At 39.3% G+C, this 23970-nt stretch overlaps 2 protein-coding genes across 13 annotated transcripts in view; one reads left to right on the forward strand and one right to left on the reverse strand.

The window, feature by feature from the left end:
- Window positions 1-11359, forward strand: part of epb41l2 (erythrocyte membrane protein band 4.1 like 2) — a 135679-nt gene extending 124320 nt beyond the window's left edge. For 11 of the 12 annotated variants that reach the window (XM_056445634.1, XM_056445633.1, XM_056445644.1 and 8 more), the window contains 5 exons: window positions 1933-2061; window positions 2542-2640; window positions 2946-3026; window positions 5018-5129; window positions 10419-11359. In XM_056445634.1, the coding sequence (XP_056301609.1) occupies window positions 1933-2061; window positions 2542-2640; window positions 2946-3026; window positions 5018-5122 (414 nt within the window). In that variant the 3' untranslated portion in view covers window positions 5123-5129; window positions 10419-11359. The remainder of the gene's footprint in view (window positions 1-1932; window positions 2062-2541; window positions 2641-2945; window positions 3027-5017; window positions 5130-10418) is intronic. The other variant, XM_056445637.1, reaches the window with a different exon arrangement.
- A 1409-nt stretch (window positions 11360-12768) lies between these two features.
- LOC130213683 (small leucine-rich protein 1-like) lies at window positions 12769-15186 on the reverse strand. The gene is made up of 2 exons (XM_056445436.1): window positions 14964-15186; window positions 12769-13316 (listed from the first exon to the last, which is right to left on the reverse strand). The coding sequence occupies exons 1-2, from the start codon at window positions 15079-15081 to the stop codon at window positions 13204-13206; spliced, it is 231 nt and encodes a 76-aa protein (XP_056301411.1). The 5' UTR covers window positions 15082-15186; the 3' UTR covers window positions 12769-13203.
- Window positions 15187-23970: the final 8784 nt, after the last annotated feature.

Consider the following 23970-nt stretch of genomic DNA (forward strand, 5'->3'; position numbering starts at 1 on the left):
AAATTGGGGTGTAATAATACGTTTTACGTTTAACAATGCTATAAACAAAGCCAAACGAGAGTTAAAATGGTGTCATTTTCTAAAAGATGTCATTGTAAATAGATATAAAATGATAATATGTTCATTTAGGCTTTATATCTGACTGTAAATTATTAAAAAAACATCTAAATATAGCACTTAATTCAATTACTTTAGTTTTTAATCATGTTTATTCTTAATAAAGATGGTTCTTCAAATGTGTGACCTTTCTGGGTTCACTATATTGGATTTTAAATTAAACTTTATACTGGGTGAGGTAAACACTCAGGCTTTATCTGTAGTATGTTTTGTATTTTCCATGTATTGTTGCACCCTAAGTTATCGTGAGTTTTTTTTTTGTATGTTGAAATATTTCTGATATAGCATCCATTCTGCTCTGTGTGTCTGTGTGCACGTGTGTTTGCCTGTGCATGTGCTGTTTTATAAACACTACCAAAGAGCTCAGACACCAAAGCTCCACAAATATACATCACAGACACTTTTGGGCTTGTTTTATTTAATATATATATTTTTATATTATTTATGGGTTTTTTATATATAAGTTTTCAACACTTTAGGGATTTTTGTACTATTTTGGACACTTTTGGGCCTGTTTTTTATTTCTTTTTTATATTATTTGTTTTATATATATATATATATATATATATATATATATATATATATATATATATATATATATATATATATATATATATATATTTTTTTTTTTTTTTTTTTTTATACCAATTTCTATGGTATTGGGTTTGTTTTTTATTCTTGGACAATTTTGGTCTTGTTTTTTATTTCCTTTTATATTATTTGGTTTTTTTTGTGCTTGTTTTGGGCTTGTTTTTTATATTATTATTGTTATTATCGTTATTATATTGTTTTATTATATATATTTTTGACACTTGAGCTTGTTTTTATATTTGTTTTTTTACATTATTATTGTTATTATTATTATTATTATTATTATTATTATTATAGTTTTTATTATTATTTTGGACACTTGGACCTTTTTTGTAAAAAAAAAATTTTTAAACGTTTGGGCTTTATTATTTATTTATTTATTTTTTAAATATTTTTAATATTTGTTTTTTTAGATATGTTTTCATCATTTTTGGCTTGTTTTTCATTTCTCTCTCTCTCTCTCTCTCTCTCTCTCTCTCTCTCTCTCTATATATATATATATATATATATATATATATATATATATATATATATATCAACACTTTTTTTGCTTGTTCTTTATTATTTTTTACATTTTTGGCCTTGTGTTTTTATTTTTTATACTATTATTAATATTCTCATCATTATAGTGTTTTTATATATATTTTTGACACTTTTGGGTTTGTTTTTTTGATACTTGTTTTATTATTTATTTGTATTTTATTATTATATTGTGTTTTAAATATTTTTGACACTTGTTTTTATTATTTTGGACCCTTTTTTGCTTGTTTTTATATAATTTTTTTATAATATTATTGTTATCATACAGTTATTATTTATATATATATATATATATATATATATATATATATATATATATATATATATATATATATATATATATATATATATATATATATAATATATAATTTTTTTTTTTTTTTCCGCCCAACACATGGGCTTGTTTTTATTAATAATTTTGGACATGTCTGTGCTTGTTTTTTATATTTATTTTTTTATTTTGTGGTTCAATATTATTATATAGTTTTTTCTATATATATATTGTACACATTCGTGCTTGTTATTTTAATCTGTGGCTGTTGTAGGTTGCATGCTTTCTACCAAAGAGGTGTAGTTCATAGTGGTGCTTTTCTGCGGTCTGCATGAGCTGGTGTTTGTGTGTGTTTTTAGCAGTGGTGGTGTAGTTTTACTGTCGTTATGTTGACTCTCTCTTTCTCTCCATAGCCTCCAGTTGTGAAGACTGAGATGGTGACCATTTCAGACACGTTTGCGGCGCAGAAGACGGAGATCTCCACTAAAGAGGTGCCCATCGTTCACACCGAGACCAAGACCATCACTTATGAGGCTGCACAGGTAACACAACTTCAGTATTCAGGCACGAGAAACCACTGATAGGGTTGATTTGGTATTTTTGTAGATTTAAAGTGCACCTATTATGCAACAATCTCTTTCATAAGGGGTTTAAACACTGAAGCGGTGTGTGAATATAAGCAGCTTCTAATAATAACATGTATTAATTCTATTGTTTATAATCAGACTTGATGTAAACAGTCTGCAGAAACACTTTGATTGACATTCTCCCTTTGTACGTGTCATCAGAGGGGGAAAGCCCTGCCCACTAGTGACCATCTCTCCCTCATTAGCATAAACAGCCCTGAGTGAGAAGCAGCCGTCTGTCCATTGAAGTTTGAGTCTGCATCTTGTCAGACTACTGGCTGCTTGCGATGTTGCCAAATGTGAATAAAGCTGTTGTCTTGAATGCAGAGTGATGCAGCTGTGACAAGTGTGTGTGTGTGTGATGCTCAGTGTGTGTGTTCTGTGTTTGATTGACAGCTGGATGGTAATGGAGACGGAGAGCCTGGTGTCCTCATGACTGCCCAAACCATCACCTCTGAGTCTCTCTGCACCACCACCACCACACACATCACCAAGGTAACACACACACACACACACACACACACATCACCAAGGTAAAACCCACACATCACCAAGGCAACATACAACCACAGTAGCTCACTCAACCCCTGTAACACGTGCACACACACACCACGGTAATATGCATACACACACACACCCCATCATGGTAACACACTCACTGCAACCCAATTTGCATAAATTCCAACCTGAATAGTATTTAAAAATAACGTGTGTGTGTGTGTGTGTGTGTGTGTGTGTGTGTGTGTGTGTGTGTGTGTGTGTGTGTGTGTGTGTGTGTGTGCGTGTGTTCTGATGGACAGACACTAAAGGGCGGCCTGTCAGAAACTCGCATTGAGAAGCGCATCGTCATCACGGGAGACTCTGACATTGATCACGATCAGGTGAGACTCTCTCTCACTCACACACACACACACGCGCATACACACACATATACACTCAGACATACTCACACAGTCACCAGTGGTGGAAAGAGTACTCAAGTCAAAGTACCATTACTTGCCTAAACATTAGTTCGTTTCTTCATTCGTTCCTTCCTTTGTTCCTTATTTCTGTCCATTGTTTCTTCATTCTACCCTTCCTTTATTCATTTATTCATTCGTTTGTTCATTCATTTGTTCCTTCCTTCATTCACTCACTCATTTATTCTTTTGTTCCTTCCTTCATTAGGTTGTTAGTTAATTCTGTCCTTCCTTCAGTCCTTCCTTCCTTCCTTCCTTCCTTCCTTCAGTCTTTCCTTCCTTCATTCCTTCCTTCCTGCAGTCTGTCCTTCCTTTCTTCGTTCCTTCATTTGTTTTTTCCTTCGTTTGTTCCTTCGTTCCTTCCTTCTTTCCTTCCTTCATTCCTTCCTTCCTGCAGTCTGTCTTTCCTTCCTTTCTTCGTTCCTTCATTTGTTTTTTCCTTCATTTGTTCCTTCGTTCCTTCCTTCTTTTCTTCCTCCCTTCGTTCCTTTTCTTCTTTCTTTCCTTCGGTTGTTCCTTCTTTCTCTCCTTCCTTCAGTCCATTATTTGTTCGTTCTACCCTTCCTTTATTCATTCATTTATTTGTTTGTTCGTTTTTTTCCTTCATTTATTTATTCCTTCCTTCCTTCAGTCCTTCCTACTTTCCTTTGTTCCTTTACTCTTTTGTTTCTTCGTTCTTTCCCTATTTCTTTCCTTCCCTCCTTCGTTCGTTCCTTTGTTCCTTTTCTTCTTTCCTTCCTCTGTTTGTTCCCTCCTTCTTTCCCTCCTTCCTTCTGTCCATTGTTTCTTCATTCTGCCCTTCCTTTGTTCATTCATTTGTTCATTCCTCTCTTTTTTCGTTCACTCACTCATTTATTCTTTTGTTCCTTCCTTCATTAGGTTGTTAGTTAGTTAGTTCCTTCCTTCTTTCCCTCCTTCCTTCCTTCCTTTAGTCCTTCGGTCCTTCCTTCCAGCCTTCCCTCCTTCATTCGTTTGTTCCTCTGTTCCTTTTCTTCTTTCCTTCCTTCGTTCGTTCGTTCCTTCATTCCTTTTCTTCTTTCCTTCCTTTGTTTGTTCCTTCGTTTCTTTTCTTCTTTCCTTCCTTTGTTTGTTCCTTCGTTTCTTTTCTTCTTTCCTTCCTTTGTTTGTTTGTTCGTTCCTTTTCTTTTCTTCCTTCATTCCTTTTCTACTTTCCTTCCTACATTCGTTTGTTCCTTCATTCCTTTTCTTCTTTCCTTCCTTTTGTTCCTTCCTTCCTTCTTTCCTTCCTTCCATTGTTTTATTCATTCATTCGTTGGTTCGTTTTTTTCCTTCATTTGTTCCTTCCTTTATTCCTTCCTTCTTTCATTCTTTTGTTCCCTTCTTCATGCGATTTACCTTCTATGTGCAATTTGATTGGACAGGAATCGAAGGACTGATTTTTCTACTTTAGCCAATCACCATTGACCGGAAAAAATAAAGCAGTGACTGCAGGAAAATGAGCATTTCTGAGAAAAAAACTACTCAATTACAGGAGTTGGAGTATTTGTAATTTGTTACTTTACACCACTGACAGACACACACATACACTCAGACACTCACACATATACAAACACACACAAACACACTCTGATATAAGCACACATGTCTATATATGGCTGGAGGAAAGCAGAACATAGGCTTTAATTAATGAACACCACGCCGGTCAGCCTGACCTGAGATCAGTGTGATGTTGTCAGCCTGTGCAGTGGTTTAAGAGTGTGAATGAGGGCCAGTTCTGTTAGTGAAGTGTGTGTGTGACGCACAGCCTTCTGATCCCAGACCAGTTCATCTACACGTGTGTTTCCCCGTCATCTGTGTGTGTTTGAGTTCAGTTTTTCATTTGTTCCGTTACATTTTTGGTTTGATTTGTTTGCTTTGTTTGTTCATGTGTGTGTGTGTGTGGTGCGGGTCAGGCGTTGGCCCAGGCTATAAAGGAGGCCAAAGAGCAGCACCCTGACATGTCAGTGACCCGCGTGGTGGTGCACAAAGAGACGGAGCTGGCCGAGGAGGACGACTGAAGCGCAGGTAAACACCCGAAGCTCCTCCTGCTCCTCCTGGTCCTGCGGCCCGAGCGCTCGCTTCTCTTCTTCTCTCCTTGTGTGTGTGCGTGTATGTGTGTGTGTCCATTGCTTTCTTTTCCATCTGACCTGTGTTTCTGCAGATCTCAGCAGTTCCTCAATCCATACACACTACATTATGATCTGTGCATAAAGAAATGATCAAGTAGTAGTTTAGGGAAAGTTCATGCAAAAATTTTTATTTGCTCATTTTCATTTCCACAAGTGCTGCCCTCTGTTGAACACAAAGGGAGATGCTCTGAAGAATGCTGGAAAAAGCAGATGTTGACATCCATGGAAACACTATATCCTCCTGAGACCCAAGAAAATGTTTGTTTTTTTTCTTTCTGTGATTTCCTACATCCTTTGGGTTATAATAATCTACAATTTAGAGTTTTTACATTTAGTTTTTATTTTTAATCTTACAGCATGTCCACTGTAGGGGACCACAGGACCATTTTATGGCCCGTTTCCACTGAGTGGTACGGTACGGTTTGGTACACTTTTATGGCCGTTTCCACTGTCAAAAGGCGTACCGAACCGTACCACTTTTTCGGCACCCTTTCGAAAGGGTACCAAACACGAGAAAGGGTACCAAAAGGTGGAGCCACACGCGCAGCTGAACGCTATTGGTTTACAGAGAGGCGTCATTCGCTTAAGCAACAAGCCAGAATGAAAACAAAAAAACCGCCATGTTTGAAATACACAGCGAGAGATTACAGCGGAATCATATATACATATAATAATGAGCCATGGTCGATCTGGGCTCAAACAAACCTTGTCGTCGTCTTGATGAACAGCCACGAAGCCATGGAGTAGAGCAGAATCGACCCTGTGCCTTGTAGTTTTTTACGAGGCAGTCTGAAGCGCGAGCGGTTTCGCTTTCTTCCTTGCGTTCACCGCGCATCTATATCTGAAATAACAACCTTCTTGAGCTGATGATAATAACCTGCGCTTGATTATTGATGTGCTTTTGAAACCCGATCCTGTCAGACACTGACAAACGCGAGAGTGAAGCGCGAGAAACAAAGGAGAAGCCGGAAAAAAGGAGCACATTATTTTTCAGCAAACATGAGCAAAATACCATGTATATCTATTATCTTCACCTGCTGGACTAATATGAACTGGGAATGGCGGAATTACTGTTTAACAGAGGCTACATGTGCTGCTGAAGATTACAGACACAGATGAGAGGTTTTCACTGACAGTAGGCTATATTTTGTGTTGTTTTTGAACCTAAATACGGGCAAAATGTCTGCTGTGTGTAGTTCTTCTGTAGTTGGGAACATATCGGAGACTGTAAGGGGCTGTATGTGTTTATATATGTTCATTTATTTATTTATTTTATATAATTACAGACGTTACAGTAGGCTGTTTCGCACTGTCATTGATCTGCAGTTATGATCAACTCATGTTCATAGTAAAGTTAGTAATAAACATTTATACACCAGTATTTATGTGTGTAAAGCATCTGTTTTGTGAGAAATGCTTCTCATATGATATGTAAGTGACCCGTACAGCTTTATTGTAGACATTTTCTCGAGTGAGAATGACGTCGACTGAAACTTTTTGTCGTACACCATGTCCACCAAAAGGGTACCCTTGTTAGTGGAAACGCAAGCCTGATAAAGGTGACCCGTACCAAACCGAACCATACCGGACCAGTCAGTGGAAATGAGCCATTAGTTCAAAACGACGCCACTCAGACAACAAAACTGTACAGGATATGGCTGTAAAGGGATAATAATCCAATATTAATGTAACAACTAACTAAACAAAAGCCATTTTTTCCTTTTGTATTGAAATTCCTGAAACAGTTTAGTCTGAAAGAGAGCCTAACTCAACAAAAAGTGATGTTAATCCAATACAAACTTAACATAAAACTGATTTAAAACTGATCATCAATCTCTAATTGTCTGATTGTCAGACTCTAAATCAGAGTCTCCCTCAACTATCTTATAAAGAATCATCTCTGCTTCAGATCTGCCCCCAAAAACAGCGGTTTCCAACAGCGGGCCCACAAGGGGGCCTCAGCGAGCTTTGTGGGGGGTTGCGTCATATTTAAAAAAATTCTTAGCAGTGGACAATTAGAATGATCATGTTGCGTTAGTTTATTTTATCCCCTAGCTCAGTGGTCCTCAACCTCCGGTCCGTGGATCAATTGGTACCAAGCTGCACAAGAAATCCTTCATTATTTCTGTTTATTTATTATCTGAGTCTGACCGCGTTTATATTTTTCATTAGGCTATTATTCATTCATTCATTCGTTTTCTTTTCGGCTTACTCCCTTTATTAATCCGGGGTCACCACAGCGGAATGAACCGCCAACTTATCCAGCACATGTTTTATGCAGCGAATGCCCTTTCAGCTGCAACCCATCACTGGGAAACATTAGGCTAATATTTGTGCATAAACATATCCAGATATAGTTATAAACACACCGTTTGTTTGAAAACAACAATTTTTGTCATCATTACTGTAAACTTATATGAGCGATTACATCATTAAATGTGGAGGGGGGCCTTACAATATTTTCTGGGGGAAAAGGGGGTCTCAGGCAAAAAAAAGGTTGCATGATTAGCATGATGCTACCAATTCGATTAGCAAGTTGTGAGCATGATGCTAACACGATTAGCATCATGCTATCTACATGTTGTTAGCCTGATGCTACCATGATTAGCATGTAGGGGAGAGTGCTAATGTGCTCCCTTTAGAAGCAAAAATGCAACACAAATATCACCATATACTTAACATTGGCACAAAATGGCTGACATCCAAAATCCCCGTAGACTTAACATTGGTACAAAATGGCTGACTTTCTCCCACATTTTTTTCCCTACTCTGATGAGTGAGGTGTCAAATCGACCATCCGGTTGAGGAGAGGTGTGCTTTAATTTTTCAAAGAGGTTGGGGGTACACTGCCCCCATGAGGGGCAAGAATGTAACTCCCAAAATCCCCATTGACTTAACATTGGCACAAAATGGCTGACTTCCTCCCACATTTTTTTCCCTAGACTGATGAGTGAGGTGTCAAATCGACCATCCGGTTGAGGACAGGTGTGCTTTAATTTTTCAAAGAGGTTGGGGGTACACTGCCCCCATGAGGGGCAAGAATGTAACTCCCAAAATCCCCATTGACTTAACATTGGCACAAAATGGCTGATATTGAGATTAGAGAGTCGTAGAAGCTTAGGGGTTGGAATCATTTTACTCGGCCTACCAAGTCGGTATTAAGTAGTGACATAACAAATTTGTAGACACTCCCTAGCAACCACTTATAGCACCCTAGTAACCATATAACAACATAAACATGCCATATTTCACCACAGGAATACCATAGAAAGACAGGGTTTGGCCTCTTGATGCAGGCTGATAAAATTGCTTTTGTTTTCGCTCATTAAAACCACAACCTAGCAACCATTTACAATACCCTAGCAACCACATAAACACATGAATTCAACCATTTCTCCGTATTTACTGCTATCGGGCAGTTTGGTAATGCATTTTACTCTATCGATTTGCCACGCAAACCCCACTTACATTTTCTTTAGGAAATGTACAATTCTAGTTTGAGTTAATGTTGCCTTTTTATCACCTGGAACCAGTCTGGCCATTCTCCTCAGACTAAAACAAGACATTTGTTCAGGAAGTGTTCATTCTGATGTCAGACCAATGCTAAAACAAAACTCATTATAAGAGCAGAGCATTTAAAAACTAACATTTATAGCTGCATCATTCTGGATTCAAACCTATTATCTCTGCATGCTAGTCAGGAACTCTTAGCGCTTTACTAAATCACTTGAAACCTCAACTATACAACATGAGGTATAATACTTCAATTTGCATAACTGTTTTTTTGCTGAAGCTGTTCCAGAGCAATACTTAAAAAATGACCACTAGGTGTCACTGTAGAGACTGCTTTTTTTCACTTTGCCCACCACTATCTACAGCGGCGCTCACTGTTCCCAGCTGATGCCGTGCGTCCACTGATACAGTACCTCACTGTTCAGATCTGTTCTGCAGCAGTGTTTTATCATCCAGAGCATTAAAACACACCACCACTTTACAAACCGCTGCTGAAGTTTGAGCCCAGATCATCGTTCTTCTGGATTGAAGTGTGTTTGTCATGCCGGCATGCTATTCTTGAGATGAAGAGCTGCTTTTACCTCTCTGAGCAACTAAACTAAACCTTAGAAATGCAGAAAGTCTTGATAAAGCATGATTCACACAGGATTAGTATTATCTGGGGACCTCGTGTGATTTAGAAATTTTCCCTCTGACTTCTGTGTGGTGCATTCGATGGTGTAAGCGGAGTCTTTTATTTTGCTCAGCTTTACTGACTTATCTCTCAGAAACAACACTGAGGCATTCTATGATTCAGTTAGAGAGATTAAAAAGAGAAACAAATATCAAAAACTAGGCTAGTGTTCAACAACAGATGCTGCGCTAGGCTAGTTTTAAACAGCAGATGGCGCTCTAGGCTAGTGTTTAACAGCAGATGCCGCTCTAGGCTAGTGTTTAACAGCAGATGCCGCTCTAGGCTAGTGTTTAACAGCAGATGCCGCTCTAGGCTAGTGTTTAACAGCAGACGGCGCTCTAGGCTAATGTTTAACAGCAGACAGCGCTCTAGGCTAGTGCTTAACAGCAGACGGTGCTCTATGCTAGTGTTTAACAGCAGACGGCGCTCTAGGCTAGTGTTTAACAGCAAATGGTGCTCTAGGCTAGTGTTTAACAGCAGATGCTGCGCTAAGCTAGTGTTTAACAAGGGGCTAATGCTAAAATAAAGTATAAAATAATAATAATTTGCTGGTGTGGACACAAATATAGTTATTCTGATATGTCCTTTGTGTGGACGAACCCTTAACAGAGCTGAATGTGGCAGTATTATAGAGCAGTGTTTCCCAACCCTGTTCCTGAAGGCACACCAACAGTCCACATTTTCAACCTCTCCCTAATCAAACACACCTGAATCACCTAATTAGAACATAAGAAGAGACTCCAAAACCTGAAGTTAATTAGTTAGGTAAGGGAGACATCCAAAATATATACTGTTGGTGTGCCTCCAGGAAAAGGGTTGGGAAACACTGTTATAGATCACATCTTGCGATCTTTAGGAGGAGCTAGGTGTAAAAACTCTCTTCTCTACATGTCTTCTCTAGATCTCTTCTTCATCTAGATGTCTGTTCCTCTTTCCACTCGATGAGTAAATCTTGTGTGTGTAGTAACTGTATGTGTGTGTGTGTTTTCTGTCTCTCAGAGCTGAAGTCGGGCTGATCAGAGCAGGTCGCCGGTGGAGGAGGAACATCTGCATCTTCTATCATTCACAACCAGAACCACTTAGCTAACATTTGTAGCATTTTATTTTTTTAGTGTTTGTTTTATCTCTTTTATCCCCCCTCCCCTCTCAAAAGATCGTCTTTACCATTTATGAAGACCAGATTTATGTTATTTTTATTGTCGATTAGTAATTCACATTCCTAGTTCACGGGTTTGGAGAGAAGGAGTCCTGTTGTGGCGTAAGAATAATATTAATATTAATAATAAGAGGAGCGTGAGCATATGAAGGTGACATGAACCATTACTGTAGAGAGCGGGGATGACGATAGGGGCGGGACTACAGTCTAAATGTCGATTGGTTTTTATGATGTCATAATGGAAGGGATCAGCACAGGATGATTGTGATTGGTGGACGGCGCTGTCTATCATTCCTCTATGCAGACCAACACACCAACATTCCACTGAGAGGATGAAGAAGCCTCTTCTACCTCTCTGAGAACCAGACGAAACTTTACACACACATGTGCAAAAAAAAAAAACACACACACAAAACAAAAACAAGAAACCTAGGCAGCTCTATGGAAAGCTTTGATTTCCAGCCATTTTTCTGGCACCAACATTCAGATATGTATTTGTAGATCATCTTTTTTTTTTTAATCTGCTGATTTGGAGGAGATCCGAGTGTTTTAAATTTTTTTAGTGAAATTTTTTGATGAAATGAACAAATGAACTGCCAGCGCTGATGTTTGTAGGCCTGTGCTCCGTCTCTCTCTGTCCGCTCCTCATCCCGCCCGCTGTATAGCAGTTAAACCGTAGCATTGACTCTCTTTCCTTTTTTTTAAGCAGCTTTGGATGATCTGTCATGTTTTTATGCCCCACCCATTGTGTAACACTTCAAATAAAAGTTTGTTTATTCTCTAATCATGCCTGTGTGCTTTGTTGGTTCAGTTTTGATAGGATTGTTGTCCAGCATTCATGGTTCATTCAGTTTAGCATTAGCATTGATGATTCTTTGTTAAAGTTGCAGTGAAATTAAAATGCACTCTTCTTATTTGTCCATGTATACAGTAGTGCTTGAGATAAACGATGTGTGTGTGCTCTTCATTATTGTGTTCAAATAATTTGTCTTCAATCTTTAATCAAATACCATAACCATCCCTCTCACCTTGATGACTTTTCTCACCTCTGGTCACATGGAATGCCTTTAGGACAGGGCTACGACTTATCGCCCTGCTGCGAATCACCACAACAGATCATTTATTGTAGATGTTGTGTAACCATAGCAACTGCATAATCACCACAACAGATCAGTTATTGCGGTTGTTGTCATAGCAACTGTAGAATCACCACAACAGATCATTTATTGTGGTTGTTACCATAGAAACTGTAGAATCACTACAACAGATCATTTATTGTAGTTGTTGTGTAACCATAGCAACTGCATAATCATCACAACAGATCAGTTATTGCGGTTGTTGTCATAGCAACTGTAGAATCACTACAACAAATCGTTTATTGTGCTTGTTGTGTTACCATAGCAACTGTAAAAGCACCACAACAGATAATTTATTGTGGTTGTTGCGTTACCATAGCAACCGTAGAATCACCACAACAGATCATTAATGGTGGTGGTTGTTACTATAGCAACTATAGAATCACCACAATAGATCATTTATTGTGGTTACCATAGCAACTGTAGGATCGCCACAACAGATTATTTAATGTAGTTGTTACCATAGCAACTGCAGAATAGCAACAGATCATTTATTGTAGTTGTTAGCAACCATAGCAACTGTAGAATCACAGCAGATAATTTATTGCGCTTGTTACTATAGCAACTGTTTAAGCACCACAACAGACTGTTTATTGTAGTTGTTACCATAGCAACTGTAGAATCACCACAACAGATCATTTATTGCAGTCGTTGTTGCCATAGTAACTGCAGAATCACAACAGATCATTGTGGTTGTTTTGTTAATATAGCAACTGTAGAATCACCACAACAGATGATTTATTGTAGTCGTTGTTGCCATAGCAACTGCAGAATCACAACAAATGATTTATTGTAGTTGTGTTACCATAGCAACTGTAGAACCACCACAACAGATCGTTTCCTGTAGTTGTATTTACCATAGCAACTGTAGAATCACCACAACAGATGATTTATTGCAGTCGTTGTTGCCATAGTAACTGCAGAATCACAACAGATCATTTATTGTAGTTGTGTTACCATAGCAACTGTAGAATCACCACAACAGATGATTTATTGCAGTCGTTGTTGCCATAGTAACTGCAGAATCACAACAGATCATTTATTGTAGTTGTGTTACCATAGCAACTGTAGAATCACCACAACAGATGATTTATTGCAGTCGTTGTTGCCATAGCAACTGCAGAATCACAACAGATCATTTATTGTAGTTGTGTTACCATAGCAACTGTAGAACCACCACAACAGTTTCAGTCAAGTTCTGTAGTATAGTATGGCTCAAAAACACTACAGTATTTACTCTGAGCTACTATAGTATTGTTACTATGATTCACATTTTCTGCACAGGGTTCACAAACTTTCAAGCAGCACTGTACATGTTAATAATCTAGAACAGGGTTTTGTCCATGTGTAATGTAGTGTGTGTGTGTGTGTGTGTTTCTGTCTTTCTCCAGAGCTCATCAGGGTGTCTCAGCACTGGTCATGTGTGTATTTCTCCAGAGTTCTTCAGCTAGTCTTGTTTGTGTGTGAGATGTGTGTGTTTCTCCAAGGCTCTTCATCTGTTCTTGTGTGTGTGTGGTGTGTGTCGTCTCTTCTCCGTCTGCTGTCTGAAACAATGCAGATATGCTGTTTGTCGAGGGTCTGCGCACACGGCCAGCTGCTGCTCTGCTGAGAGACATCAGAGAAACACATCAACACCAGAAACACTCGCTCAACCGCAGACTAACACACACAGCACTGAACACACCAGAATGGGCCTTCCACAGGGTACACTGCAGTGTTTGCTATGAAGGATTGAGTTGTTTTCATCTCTCATAATCTTGAATCAAAACTTCTTCACCTCCATAATTAAAGAAGTGCCTCAGGTGTAGTGTGCATGTGTCAGTGCTCAGTAGATAAGGGATTCATAAACGACTAATTCGGCAGTCAAGGGCACTCGAAAAGTTGATTAAAAAGGATCCTTTTACAGATTTCAAATGGCATGTTGAGAATGTAGGTATATGTGTTTATATATTTGTATGGGGTGCAGCTAGGGGGGGAAGTTAGGATGATTCTAAGGGCCCACGCAGTTTTGGGCCCCCAGAGATATTATTAGGGGCCCAAACAACCCCCCCCTTGGCTCTTGAACTTATGTTCGCAATCCTCCACCTCCCCCCTTAATGTTTGTTTGCGGCACTAACTCCTGTCAATCCCCCAACCCACACCCTCCCCCTCGCTCTACACTTTCATCCAACCAAGTTTGTCATAGGGCCCGTGTGCCCCTGTTTGTATGTATGTTCAATCATTCATTTTCCTTCTGCTTAGTCTCCATATCAGATTTTTTTAATCTAGATATTTGGCACAGCGGAATGAACCATTAACTACTCCAGCATAGGGGAAACACCCATACACACTCATTTACACACACACTTATACACTACGGCCAATTTAGTTTATCCAATTGATCTATAGCAATGTATTGTAATGTGTGTGTGTGTATTTATATAGTGCATTTATTGTGTATGGCCATACATTCAAAGCGCTTTACAATCATGAGGGGGTCTCTCCACACCACCACCAGTGTGTAGCATTCACTTGGATGATGCGACGGCAGCCACAGGACAACAGCGCCAGTGCGCCCATCACACACCAGCTATAGGTGGAGTGAAGAGACAGTGATAGAGCCAATTCGGTGGATGGGTTAGAACAGATCGAACAGAACAGAAACCCAATCTCAAAGACTTACCTTTAGTGTTTATTTGGGTTGCACACATATTCTGAATGCCTTCGGCAGAATTCAAATGAGCCATTTTAATCTAGATTAATCCAAGATAACAGTGAGATTAATCTAGATTTTAAAATAATAATCTATGCCCACCTATAAAAAATACATATAAACAAATTCAGATCATTTACTTTAATCATTACTACTGAAATGTGAAGAAACTTTCAACCAGCACAACCAAACATGCTTCTGAACACAATCACCTACTGCACCTTTCAGGATGAGTGATGTACCCCTCTAAGTAAAGTCACGACATAACCATACATTAACAGCTCATGAGTCCATGTTGGTTACATTTAGCTTAAACTTAAGTGTTCATTAAAACATTAATTAACAACATGTACTAACAAGTAATTAAGGTAGCCGTTATTCACACATGAGCTCTTGTGACTGGTGTTCTAGCTAAAGTTCATGATTAGCGCACGCCTTAACTCATCATTAATTCATAATAAAGTAACGTTTAGTTTACATATTAACACATCATTATTCATGTACTACCGCTGAAACGATATAATGCGCCGTCACAGCACTGTATGTGTTGTTGGTCTTACTGTGTGTGAGTTCGCAGCTGAAGAAAGCGATGAGGAGCAGCAGTAGTGCAGTCACAGGGAGGAAGATGCCCGGCCACAGGAACCATCCCGGCAGCTCGTCCAGAAACACAGCACACATCAGATCCTGCACCGCGGGAAGACTGGAGAAACACTACACAAACCCAAACAGAAAGCTGGAGGTAAAGCTGAAACCCGTGATCATTTAGAGGATTTACCGCTGCTGGTTAATGCTTGACTCAATGACCTCTGAACTCAGGAGTGTGTGTGTGTGTGTGTGTTATCAGAAGAGCAAATTGCATCAACAGAACACACAAACACACACACGTCAGTATAAGAGACCAGTCAGAGCCATAAATCAAAGTTACAAAATATAGTGAATATTATAGTGCTTTTGAATCATACTCTAGTAAGTGTGCTATACTGTTCACTGGCCACTAGGCATGTGCCGGTATCACATTTTCATGCTGCGATTAATTGATTGAGCTTTTATCACGGTATACGGTATTATCACGATATTGTAATTTTACTAGAGAAACAGGTAAAAAAACACAAAAAACTTCAGTTTCGTCAACTTAGTAACTTTAATAACTTTTTAATTAACTAAAAGTACTTCAAACATTTTAATACAAATAAATATAAATAAAACACTACACAATATATAAGTAAACTTGAGCAATTATATCAAAGTGAATGTGCAAAGGGAAACCGTCTTCGATCAGCAATCGTGGAATGAACTGCCAACTATTCCAGCATGTTTTATGCAGCAGATGCCTTTCCAGCCACAACCCAATATTGGAAATCACCCATACACACTCATTCACACACACTTATACACTACAGTCAATTTAGCTTATTCAATACACTATTCACTCAGCCTATATTCAATAATAAACATAACAAAAACTGCCTGCTAATGCATGGGTAAATCTTCAAAGGGAACAGTGTCACATTTTAACCTTTCACCTCATCCTGCTTGCTGTTTCACTATCTAAACAATGAAAACATAATATAAGTCAAATTTGTTTCATTTTGATATTTGATTTACACTGTCTCTTTTGCAGAATATCAGTTTTAATAACCAATAATGGCCATTATAACAGTATAACGTACATTAAATTTAAACGATAAAGGTAAGCAATCAGTCAATGTGCAGATTCAGTGTATGTGGTTACATAAATTAATATATTAGCTTATCTTTGCACTCAGCCAAAACAGTTAACTGAGAACAAGTGATTCAAAAGACATAAGAATTGTTAGATAGAGACAACAAGATGAATTCAATATCACGTTTAACAACTATAGTGAGATGAGACCATCCAGCAGATGAACTGTCTGACATGCACTATACTCTCACCTGGGGTTTATGCTTACCCGCTGAACTAGTGGCTGCAGCTCTGGGCAGAGAGTGTGTGGTCACGTGATTTGCGTTTTTTAGCCGTGTACTAGAATGAACAGAGAACTTTTCAGAATCGCTAAATGAAACGCCGGTGTATTTCCCGCGATTTCTCTGCGCCTCCCTTGCGTTTCTTCTCTCTGACTCTCGACTATTTTGACAAATACACAAAGACGACGCACGCTCACACGGAGTCCAAAATAGGAGTTTGTGATTGGGCCAGCCCAATGTCAATACCGAAAAGAGCCAATGGGCTGCACAGTGTCACATGGACCGGCCCGCTCTGTCTGTCCGGGAAAAAAAGCATCTACTTTCAGAGAGTCACAGATCACAGCAGCGTCAATCAATAAGCCAGAAAAAAACGATAGGCTGCTAAACCTTTTATGGGCCGATCAAATCATAAGACGATGATCAGCCCGGCCCAAAAAGTACGTCGGCCCACCGGTAAAGTGCCCGGTCTGCCAGATGGCAAGTCCGCCCCTGCGTGTGAGGATTATAGCGCGGTGGCAGCGGCGCCGCGCACACAGGGCTTCTACATGTGGGGATTGTTTACATCAGAGTGCGCATCAGTTCTGCGCAGCATATACGCAGTGTTTCTTCAAGCGGTTGATGGAAAATAAGCTAAGGCGCGGTCTAAGAATATAAATTCGGATCTAATATTTTTCACGGTATTTTGAAGTGCCCACGATAACAATATCGTGCATATTCATTACCGTGATTTATCGCATTACCGAATACCGGCACAAGCCTACTGGCCACTTTATTAGGTACACCTTACTAGTACCGGGTTATACCCCCTTTTTGCCTACAGAACTGCTTTGATCCGTCATGGCATAGATTCAACAAGGTACTGGAAGTATTTCACAGAGATTTTGCTCCATATTGACATGATAGCATCACACAGTTTCTGCAGATTTGTCGGCTGCACATCCATCATGTGAATCTCCCGTTCCACCACATACACCACAAGGTTCTCTATTGGATTGCTCTAGTTACTGTTGCCTTTCTATCAGCTGAAACCAGTCTGGCCATTCTCCTCCGACCTCCGGCATCAACAAGGCATTTGCGCCCACAGAACTGCCGCTCACTGGATATTTCCTCTTTTTCAGACCATTCTCTGTAAACCCTAGGGATGGTTGTGCGTGAAAATCCCAGTAGATCAGCAGTTTCTGAAATACTCAGACCAGCCCGTCTGGCAGCAACAACCATGCCACATTCAAAGTCACTTAAATCCCCTTTCTTCTCCATTCTGATGCTCGCTTTGAACTGCAGCAGATCATCTTGACCATCTCTACATGCCTAAATGCATTGAGCTGCTGCCATGTGATTGGCTGATTAAAAATTTGCATTAACGAGCAGTTGGACAGGTGTACCTAATAAAGTGGCCGGTGAGTGTAAACTGTGAAAAATACTATAGTAATTTCCACAAATACTATACTGTTTTAATCCATACTATAGTAAAGTGTATTATACTACTAAGTAAGTGTATTTTAATACTGTGATATACTTGAGTGTTTACTACAGTAAACTGTGGTGTATTGTAGTATAATATTCCCAATAGTTGGTGTTGTGTTACCATATCAACTGTGGTATTAATTCAGGTTCAAAAACTCTAGTATTTGCTATGAAGTTGCTATACTATTTATTGTTCATTGTGATATTCGGCACTTATGTGTGGGGTCTTTACAAAGCAGTACCTCAAAACTCTGACAAGAGAACAGGATTTGTTGATGGATTTTTTTCACTGCTAAAATCATCCAACATAGTGATATGAAGCAGTAATGCGGAAACAGAACTACTTTAGCCGTGTGTTTACCTGAAAATATTGGCACGCCTTAGAATGATCATCAGCCAATCAGAATCAAGCATTCAACAGCTCCATGACTAATAATAACTAGATATTAAAGTTTGAGGACGAACTTTATAGTGGCTTGCTGAAGCCTGTTGGAAGTCATTTATTTAATTTAAACATTCTACGAGACAGTTGCTAGGGTGTTGTAAGTGGTTGTTAGGGCGTGGCTAGTAAGTTTATCAGTGATTGGCTGCTGGCCAGACTCTGAATATTACATTCTGTAGGACAGTCTGATGCAGAGTTACGACCTCGCAAAATCTCATCCAAAGTCCAATAAACTTTAATATTTAATTAAGAATTAAAATATATTTATAACTTTAATATTCAATGTCATAAACATTCAAAGGGCGACGCAGTGGCTCAGTAGGTAGTGCTGTCGCTTCACAGCAAGAAGGTCGCTGGTTCGAGCCTCGGCTGGGTCAGTTGATGTTTCTGTGTGGAGTTTGCATGTTCTCCCTGCATTCGCGTGTGTTTTCCTCCGGGTGCTTCGGTTTCTCCCACAGTCCAAACACATGTGGTACAGGTGAATTGGGTAGCTAAATTGTCCGTAGTGTATGAGTGTGAATGAGTGTGTATTGATGTTTCTCAGTGATGGGTTGCAGCTGGAAGGGCATCCACTGCGTAAAACATGTGCTGGTTAAATTGACGGTTCATTCCGCTGTGGCAACTCTGGATTAATAAAGGGACTAAGCTGAAAAGAAAATGAATGAATGAATGAATGAATGAATAAACATTTACATATTGCTTATTTTGCTACAGCGCACACTGGTCGTCTTAATGTGAACAATGTTTTGGTGATCTTTAATCGAAATCTTCCCATCTTGATGTAGTTTTCTGGTAGTGAAAGATGAGAGGTGGAGCACGAAATGAAAGCCCATACGTATCATACTAAAATTAAAGTCTGCAGCTTATTCAAGTTAACACAAACTTTAAGATTGCCTGACTTAGGGCGATATAATAAACTCGGCGCAATAATGTGCAAGACGTGTATGACGCAGTACGTTGTTTAAATAAATCCATTTGCACCGCTTTGTGTACTCCAGTCTGGGTGTTCCAGTGTATAAAGGAGGTGTATAAGGGCGCATCGTTGGTGCGCAGCCATATTGAGGAACTGAATTAGACTGTGCCATTGACCAACTAAAAGTTGCTCTAAAGTAGTTCTGTGTATCTGCAGGTCCAAACGCTTACACATTGCTTAATACACACAGGATGAAAACAAAAACGTAGCTCCTGGGATGTATTTGGCGCTCTCCAGAAATGCATATAGGGCTACGTTTTCAGAGTGAATCTGGGTTGGAACTGGAAGTTGCTGTAGACTTTCAGAATTGGATGTACTGTATTTACAACTGAATGGGATGTTGAGTAGGGGCAGGGGTTTTACTATTGTGCTCCTCCTTTTATCGTTCACTCATTGAAAACTGATGGTTGGAGGGGCGTGGCTAAGCATATTATGCGTGATCCTTACAACTGACATCATCAGAGAAGGTCTGCCGTTCCAGAGCGGAAGCAGATGGGAATATTTCGGTTGAAGATTACCAAAACAAACTGGATTAATTGTTCACTTTAGGACTATCGATGTCCGCTAGCAAAGTAGACGTACATTTGGATTTCATGTGAACATTGAATAATATCCCCCTACTTGAAATGTCAAACAACTGATTTATCATCTGCTGATTTAGACGTCTGCCATGTTTTTCATCACGGAGAGAACAATGTTAAAAAAGGAGGAAGCATACAAGAGACGGCGGGAATGTCTTTCATGTGTCAGTCTCTGGCTCTCTCAGTATTATCTGTTTGACTCAGCTGTGTTGCTGGTGTTCTGCTTTTCATCATGGAGTGTGTGTGTGTGTGTGTGTTCATGTGTGTGGGGTGTCTTTTCTCCAGAAGAGGATTTGAGCTGAACTGAGACCTGCTTCTGCAGTCTGAACTCCAGCGATTCATCTGTCAGCACACAATGACACACTAATGAGCTTTTCAGCCGCTCCAAATTTGGCTCCAAATTTCAAAACGAACTGAAGGGTAAAACTGTTGCTTGGCAAACACCGGAGGGGTTTCATAAGTACCAAAGAAATGGCAGAACACGGAGATTTACTGTGTTCATTCACCCTAATGAACTCCAGTGGCAGAAAATGAACACTAATTACTAAAGTGCACCGATGACATGTTTATTGTTTAATTGCTGTTCCCTTACGCTCTCTCTAATTTAATTGGTTGATAGTTTGAAATTACAGCACTTCGCCTGTCTTTTCATTACTTGTCAGATCTGAACAGTTTATCCAATTAGCTCATTTATTTCACACTCATAAATGAGCAGGGATCCAGTTATCCAGGTTTCAGTGCTGCTGCTGTCTTTTATTATGTTTGCACTTTTATCTGCTTCTTCAGTAGCTGTTTGATGTTTTCTGCTATTATATGTGTCCTTCTGCTAAAGCATTAGTGTTATAAGCATTAGTGGTCTTTGAGCCTTTAGTTTACGTGTGTCATCCATGACAGTTTATTTGAGTACGGTACAGAATTACTGTGCATTTATGTTAACATTACATTATGAATGACAATTGTAATACTTTAATGAGGGCGATGTAGGAAGGTTTTCTGTGCTCCCATTTACACCAATGCATTTTTGTTATGGTTATGCCTGGTGTCCACACTACTCCAAAACCCAACCCTACTAAACTGCTCTAAACCCTAACCCTAAGCCCTAACCCTAACATTACTAAACTACTTCAAACCCCAGCCCTACAAAACTACTCTAACCCTTACCCTAACCCTAACTACTTTAAACTCTAACCTAAACCTAATCCCTAACCCTACTAAACTACTCTTAACCCTAACCCTAAACACTACTAAATTACTTGTAACCCTAACCCTACTAAACTTCTTTAAAGCTTAACCCTAACTACTTTAACCCCCAACCCTACCAAACTAACTTAAACCCAACCCTACTAAACTACTCTAAACCCTAACGCTAAACTACTCTAACCTTTACCCTAACCACTTTAAACTCTAACCTAAACATAATCCCCAACCCAACTAAACTACTCTAAACCCAAACTCTACTAAACTGTTTTAAACCCTGACTCTACTAATCTACTTTAATCCCTAACCTTAGTAGAATACTAAACCCTAAACCTAAACCCTAACTCTACTAAACTATAAATTCTAACCCCTAAACCTACTAAACTACTCTAATTCTTAATCATAACCCTACTAACTACTCTAATCCCACTAAACTACTCAAAATTCTAACCCCTAACACTACTAAACTATTCTAAGCCCTAATCCTGCTAAACTACTTTAAACCCTAACCCTATTTAACTACTCACTAAAACCTAACCCTACCAAACTACTTTAAACCCCAACCATACAAGTCTGCTTTAATCTCTAACCTTAGTAAAATACTGTAAACCCTAACCCTGCTAAACTACTCTAAACCCTAATTCTAACCCTACTAAACTACCCTAACCCTATAAATACTCTAAATTCTAACCCCTAACCCTACTAAACTACTCTAAACCCTAATCCTAACCCTACTAAAATACACTAAACCCTAACCCTACTACAGAAGTGGGTAGTAATGAATTATATTTACTTGAGTAAAATTGTTGGGTAAGGTGTACTTTTTGAGTACATTTAAATATGTGTACTTTTACACTTACTCAAGTAAACTATTCGAGAAAATCATTACTCTTAGCTACATTTGGCGGCGTTCCTCCGTTACTGTCAAATGATAATAAATATGATTCATTTGACTTGTTTGGAAATATCGCGAGGCACCGCATTGGAGAGTTTGTGTCGTGAGAGGTTGCTATAGAGACGCGTCTCCGGCTTTCGGTTAGAGTGCTTGTGTCTATGTGGGTATGATGGCTGAAGTCAAGGAAGACGTGCGAGTTTATACTGCGTTCACACCATGGCCATCTGCGGTTCCAAGAAGGACGGTCACGCAATGGCAGGGTTGAAGTCCGGCGAAGAACGTTTCCAGAAAGCAGGTAAGACAAAAACGAGCCAAAAAATAAACAGGTAAATAGCAGGGTGAGAATGTGGTAAAATCTGAAAACGTGGTAAAAATCAGACGAGGGTTTTTCTTTTTCTGGATAGATTTTTATTATCGTTTGGGTTTAGGGAAGAAGGAGGGTGGGTCAGTCAATCAGTCAATAGCAGCCTCTGATGGATTTACACAAGAACAGCAGGCACCAATGTGTCACGTGTCGTAAGGAAGATACTGAGAATGGAATCCGATTGCAAGTAAAATGTAATAGTACATGTCTATGCTAGTACAGAGCCAAAAACTGAGAACAATCAAAACAAAGCGAAGGTAGCAAGCAGCCGATTAGCAGTGGTGATTAGCGAGAGACAGAGAAACATGAACTAATACAACGAACTGACAGACAAAGGAATGTCGTCCAGATATAGCTGTGCTAACAGCTTACAGCTAGCAGGCTAATCAGAACAGCTGATGACATGCCACAACCCCTGCTGAAAAAAAACAGCTTAAACCAGCCTAAGCAGGTTGGCTGGTTTTAGCTGGTTGACCAGCCTGGTTTTACAGGGGTTTTGACCATTTCCAGGCTGGTTTCCAGCCATTTCCAGCCTGGTCTTAGCTGGTCAGGCTGTAAAATGACGAGCTAAAACCACCTTGACCAGCCTGCTTTAAGATGGACACAGTTGGTTTTGGCTGGGCTCCCAGCCTGGTTAGGCTGGTCAAGCTGGTTTTAGCTGTCATCTTCCAGCCTGACCAGCTTTGACCAGGCTGGAAATAGCCAAAACCCCTCTAAAACCAGGCTGATCAAAGAGCTAGGCTGGTATAAGCTGATTTTTTTCAGCAAGGACAGCAGACCAGAAGTGCGCACAGACCTTCAACCGTGACACAATGGCACTCGCAAGAGAAATTTGAGATCTCAAAAAGCATACACAGCGGCCTCCGGCAGATTAGCGAATGTATTTGGGGACGTATTTGACATTCTCTGGAAATGTATACAGGTGTACTTATTCAGAATGAGCCTGGGTTGAATTTTTCAGACAATTCACTAAAACTAGCATAGCGGAAATGACTGAGTGTGAATACATCTCAGCTATTCAGGGTAATTCCTAACACAATTATTCCTGAAGATTGAAGACTATTTATTCATGAGCTAAAATTTCCATTCCTATCATAACAACATCTGATTAAAAATGCATTGCAGCGAGTAATCTGTCGCATTCTCCTCATCAATCAATTCCATTAAGACTCTATTTGAGAAAAAATAACAGCTCATTACGTACAAAAAACGCCTCATAAAAGCTCTATGAAAAGCATAATTACAGCTTTCTCTGAATAAATATTTATTAGCGGTGGTTAGGAGGATGAAGCGTTTTTTTTTTCTTTTGCTGGCGGCACTGGTTTAGCTGCCAGACACGAGAAAAGAGATTTGACTTTAATTAGCGGCCATTGCCCCTCTATAAATGGAAATTTCATCAAGGCTTATTTGGAAAAATGCCTCAGCCTTCAAACGAACACAAAAAGGCATGCATGCTAGTGGATTTGCCAGCAGTCAGTATCGAATGACGTCAATTTTTCCACATTCTGGCCTTTGTGATAATTAGCTGCAGGTCAGAAAAGCGCTAAATATCGAGACATGAATGTGTTCTGCAGCATCTCTGCGCTCGGTAACATTCATCATATAAAACATCCAGAGCAAATCCTGCACAAATAAACACTGCAGCTGTAGATATAACTGGAAATACTATTAAAGGGGACCTATTATGCAAAAATCACTTTAATTAGG

Source organism: Danio aesculapii, chromosome 20 (genome assembly GCF_903798145.1).
Source record: "Danio aesculapii chromosome 20, fDanAes4.1, whole genome shotgun sequence".
NCBI lineage: Eukaryota > Metazoa > Chordata > Actinopteri > Cypriniformes > Danionidae > Danio > Danio aesculapii.

Excerpts from the sequence above, each read along its gene's own strand:
- LOC130213683 (XM_056445436.1), bottom strand. The coding sequence starts at position 15,081 with ATGTGTGCTGTGTTTCTGGACGAGCTGCCGGGATGGTTCCTGTGGCCG. Across the intron at positions 13,317-14,963 it reads CAGCTGCGAACTCACACACA|CAGAGCAGCAGCTGGCCGTG; the intron begins GTAAGACCAACA and ends GATGTCTCTCAG.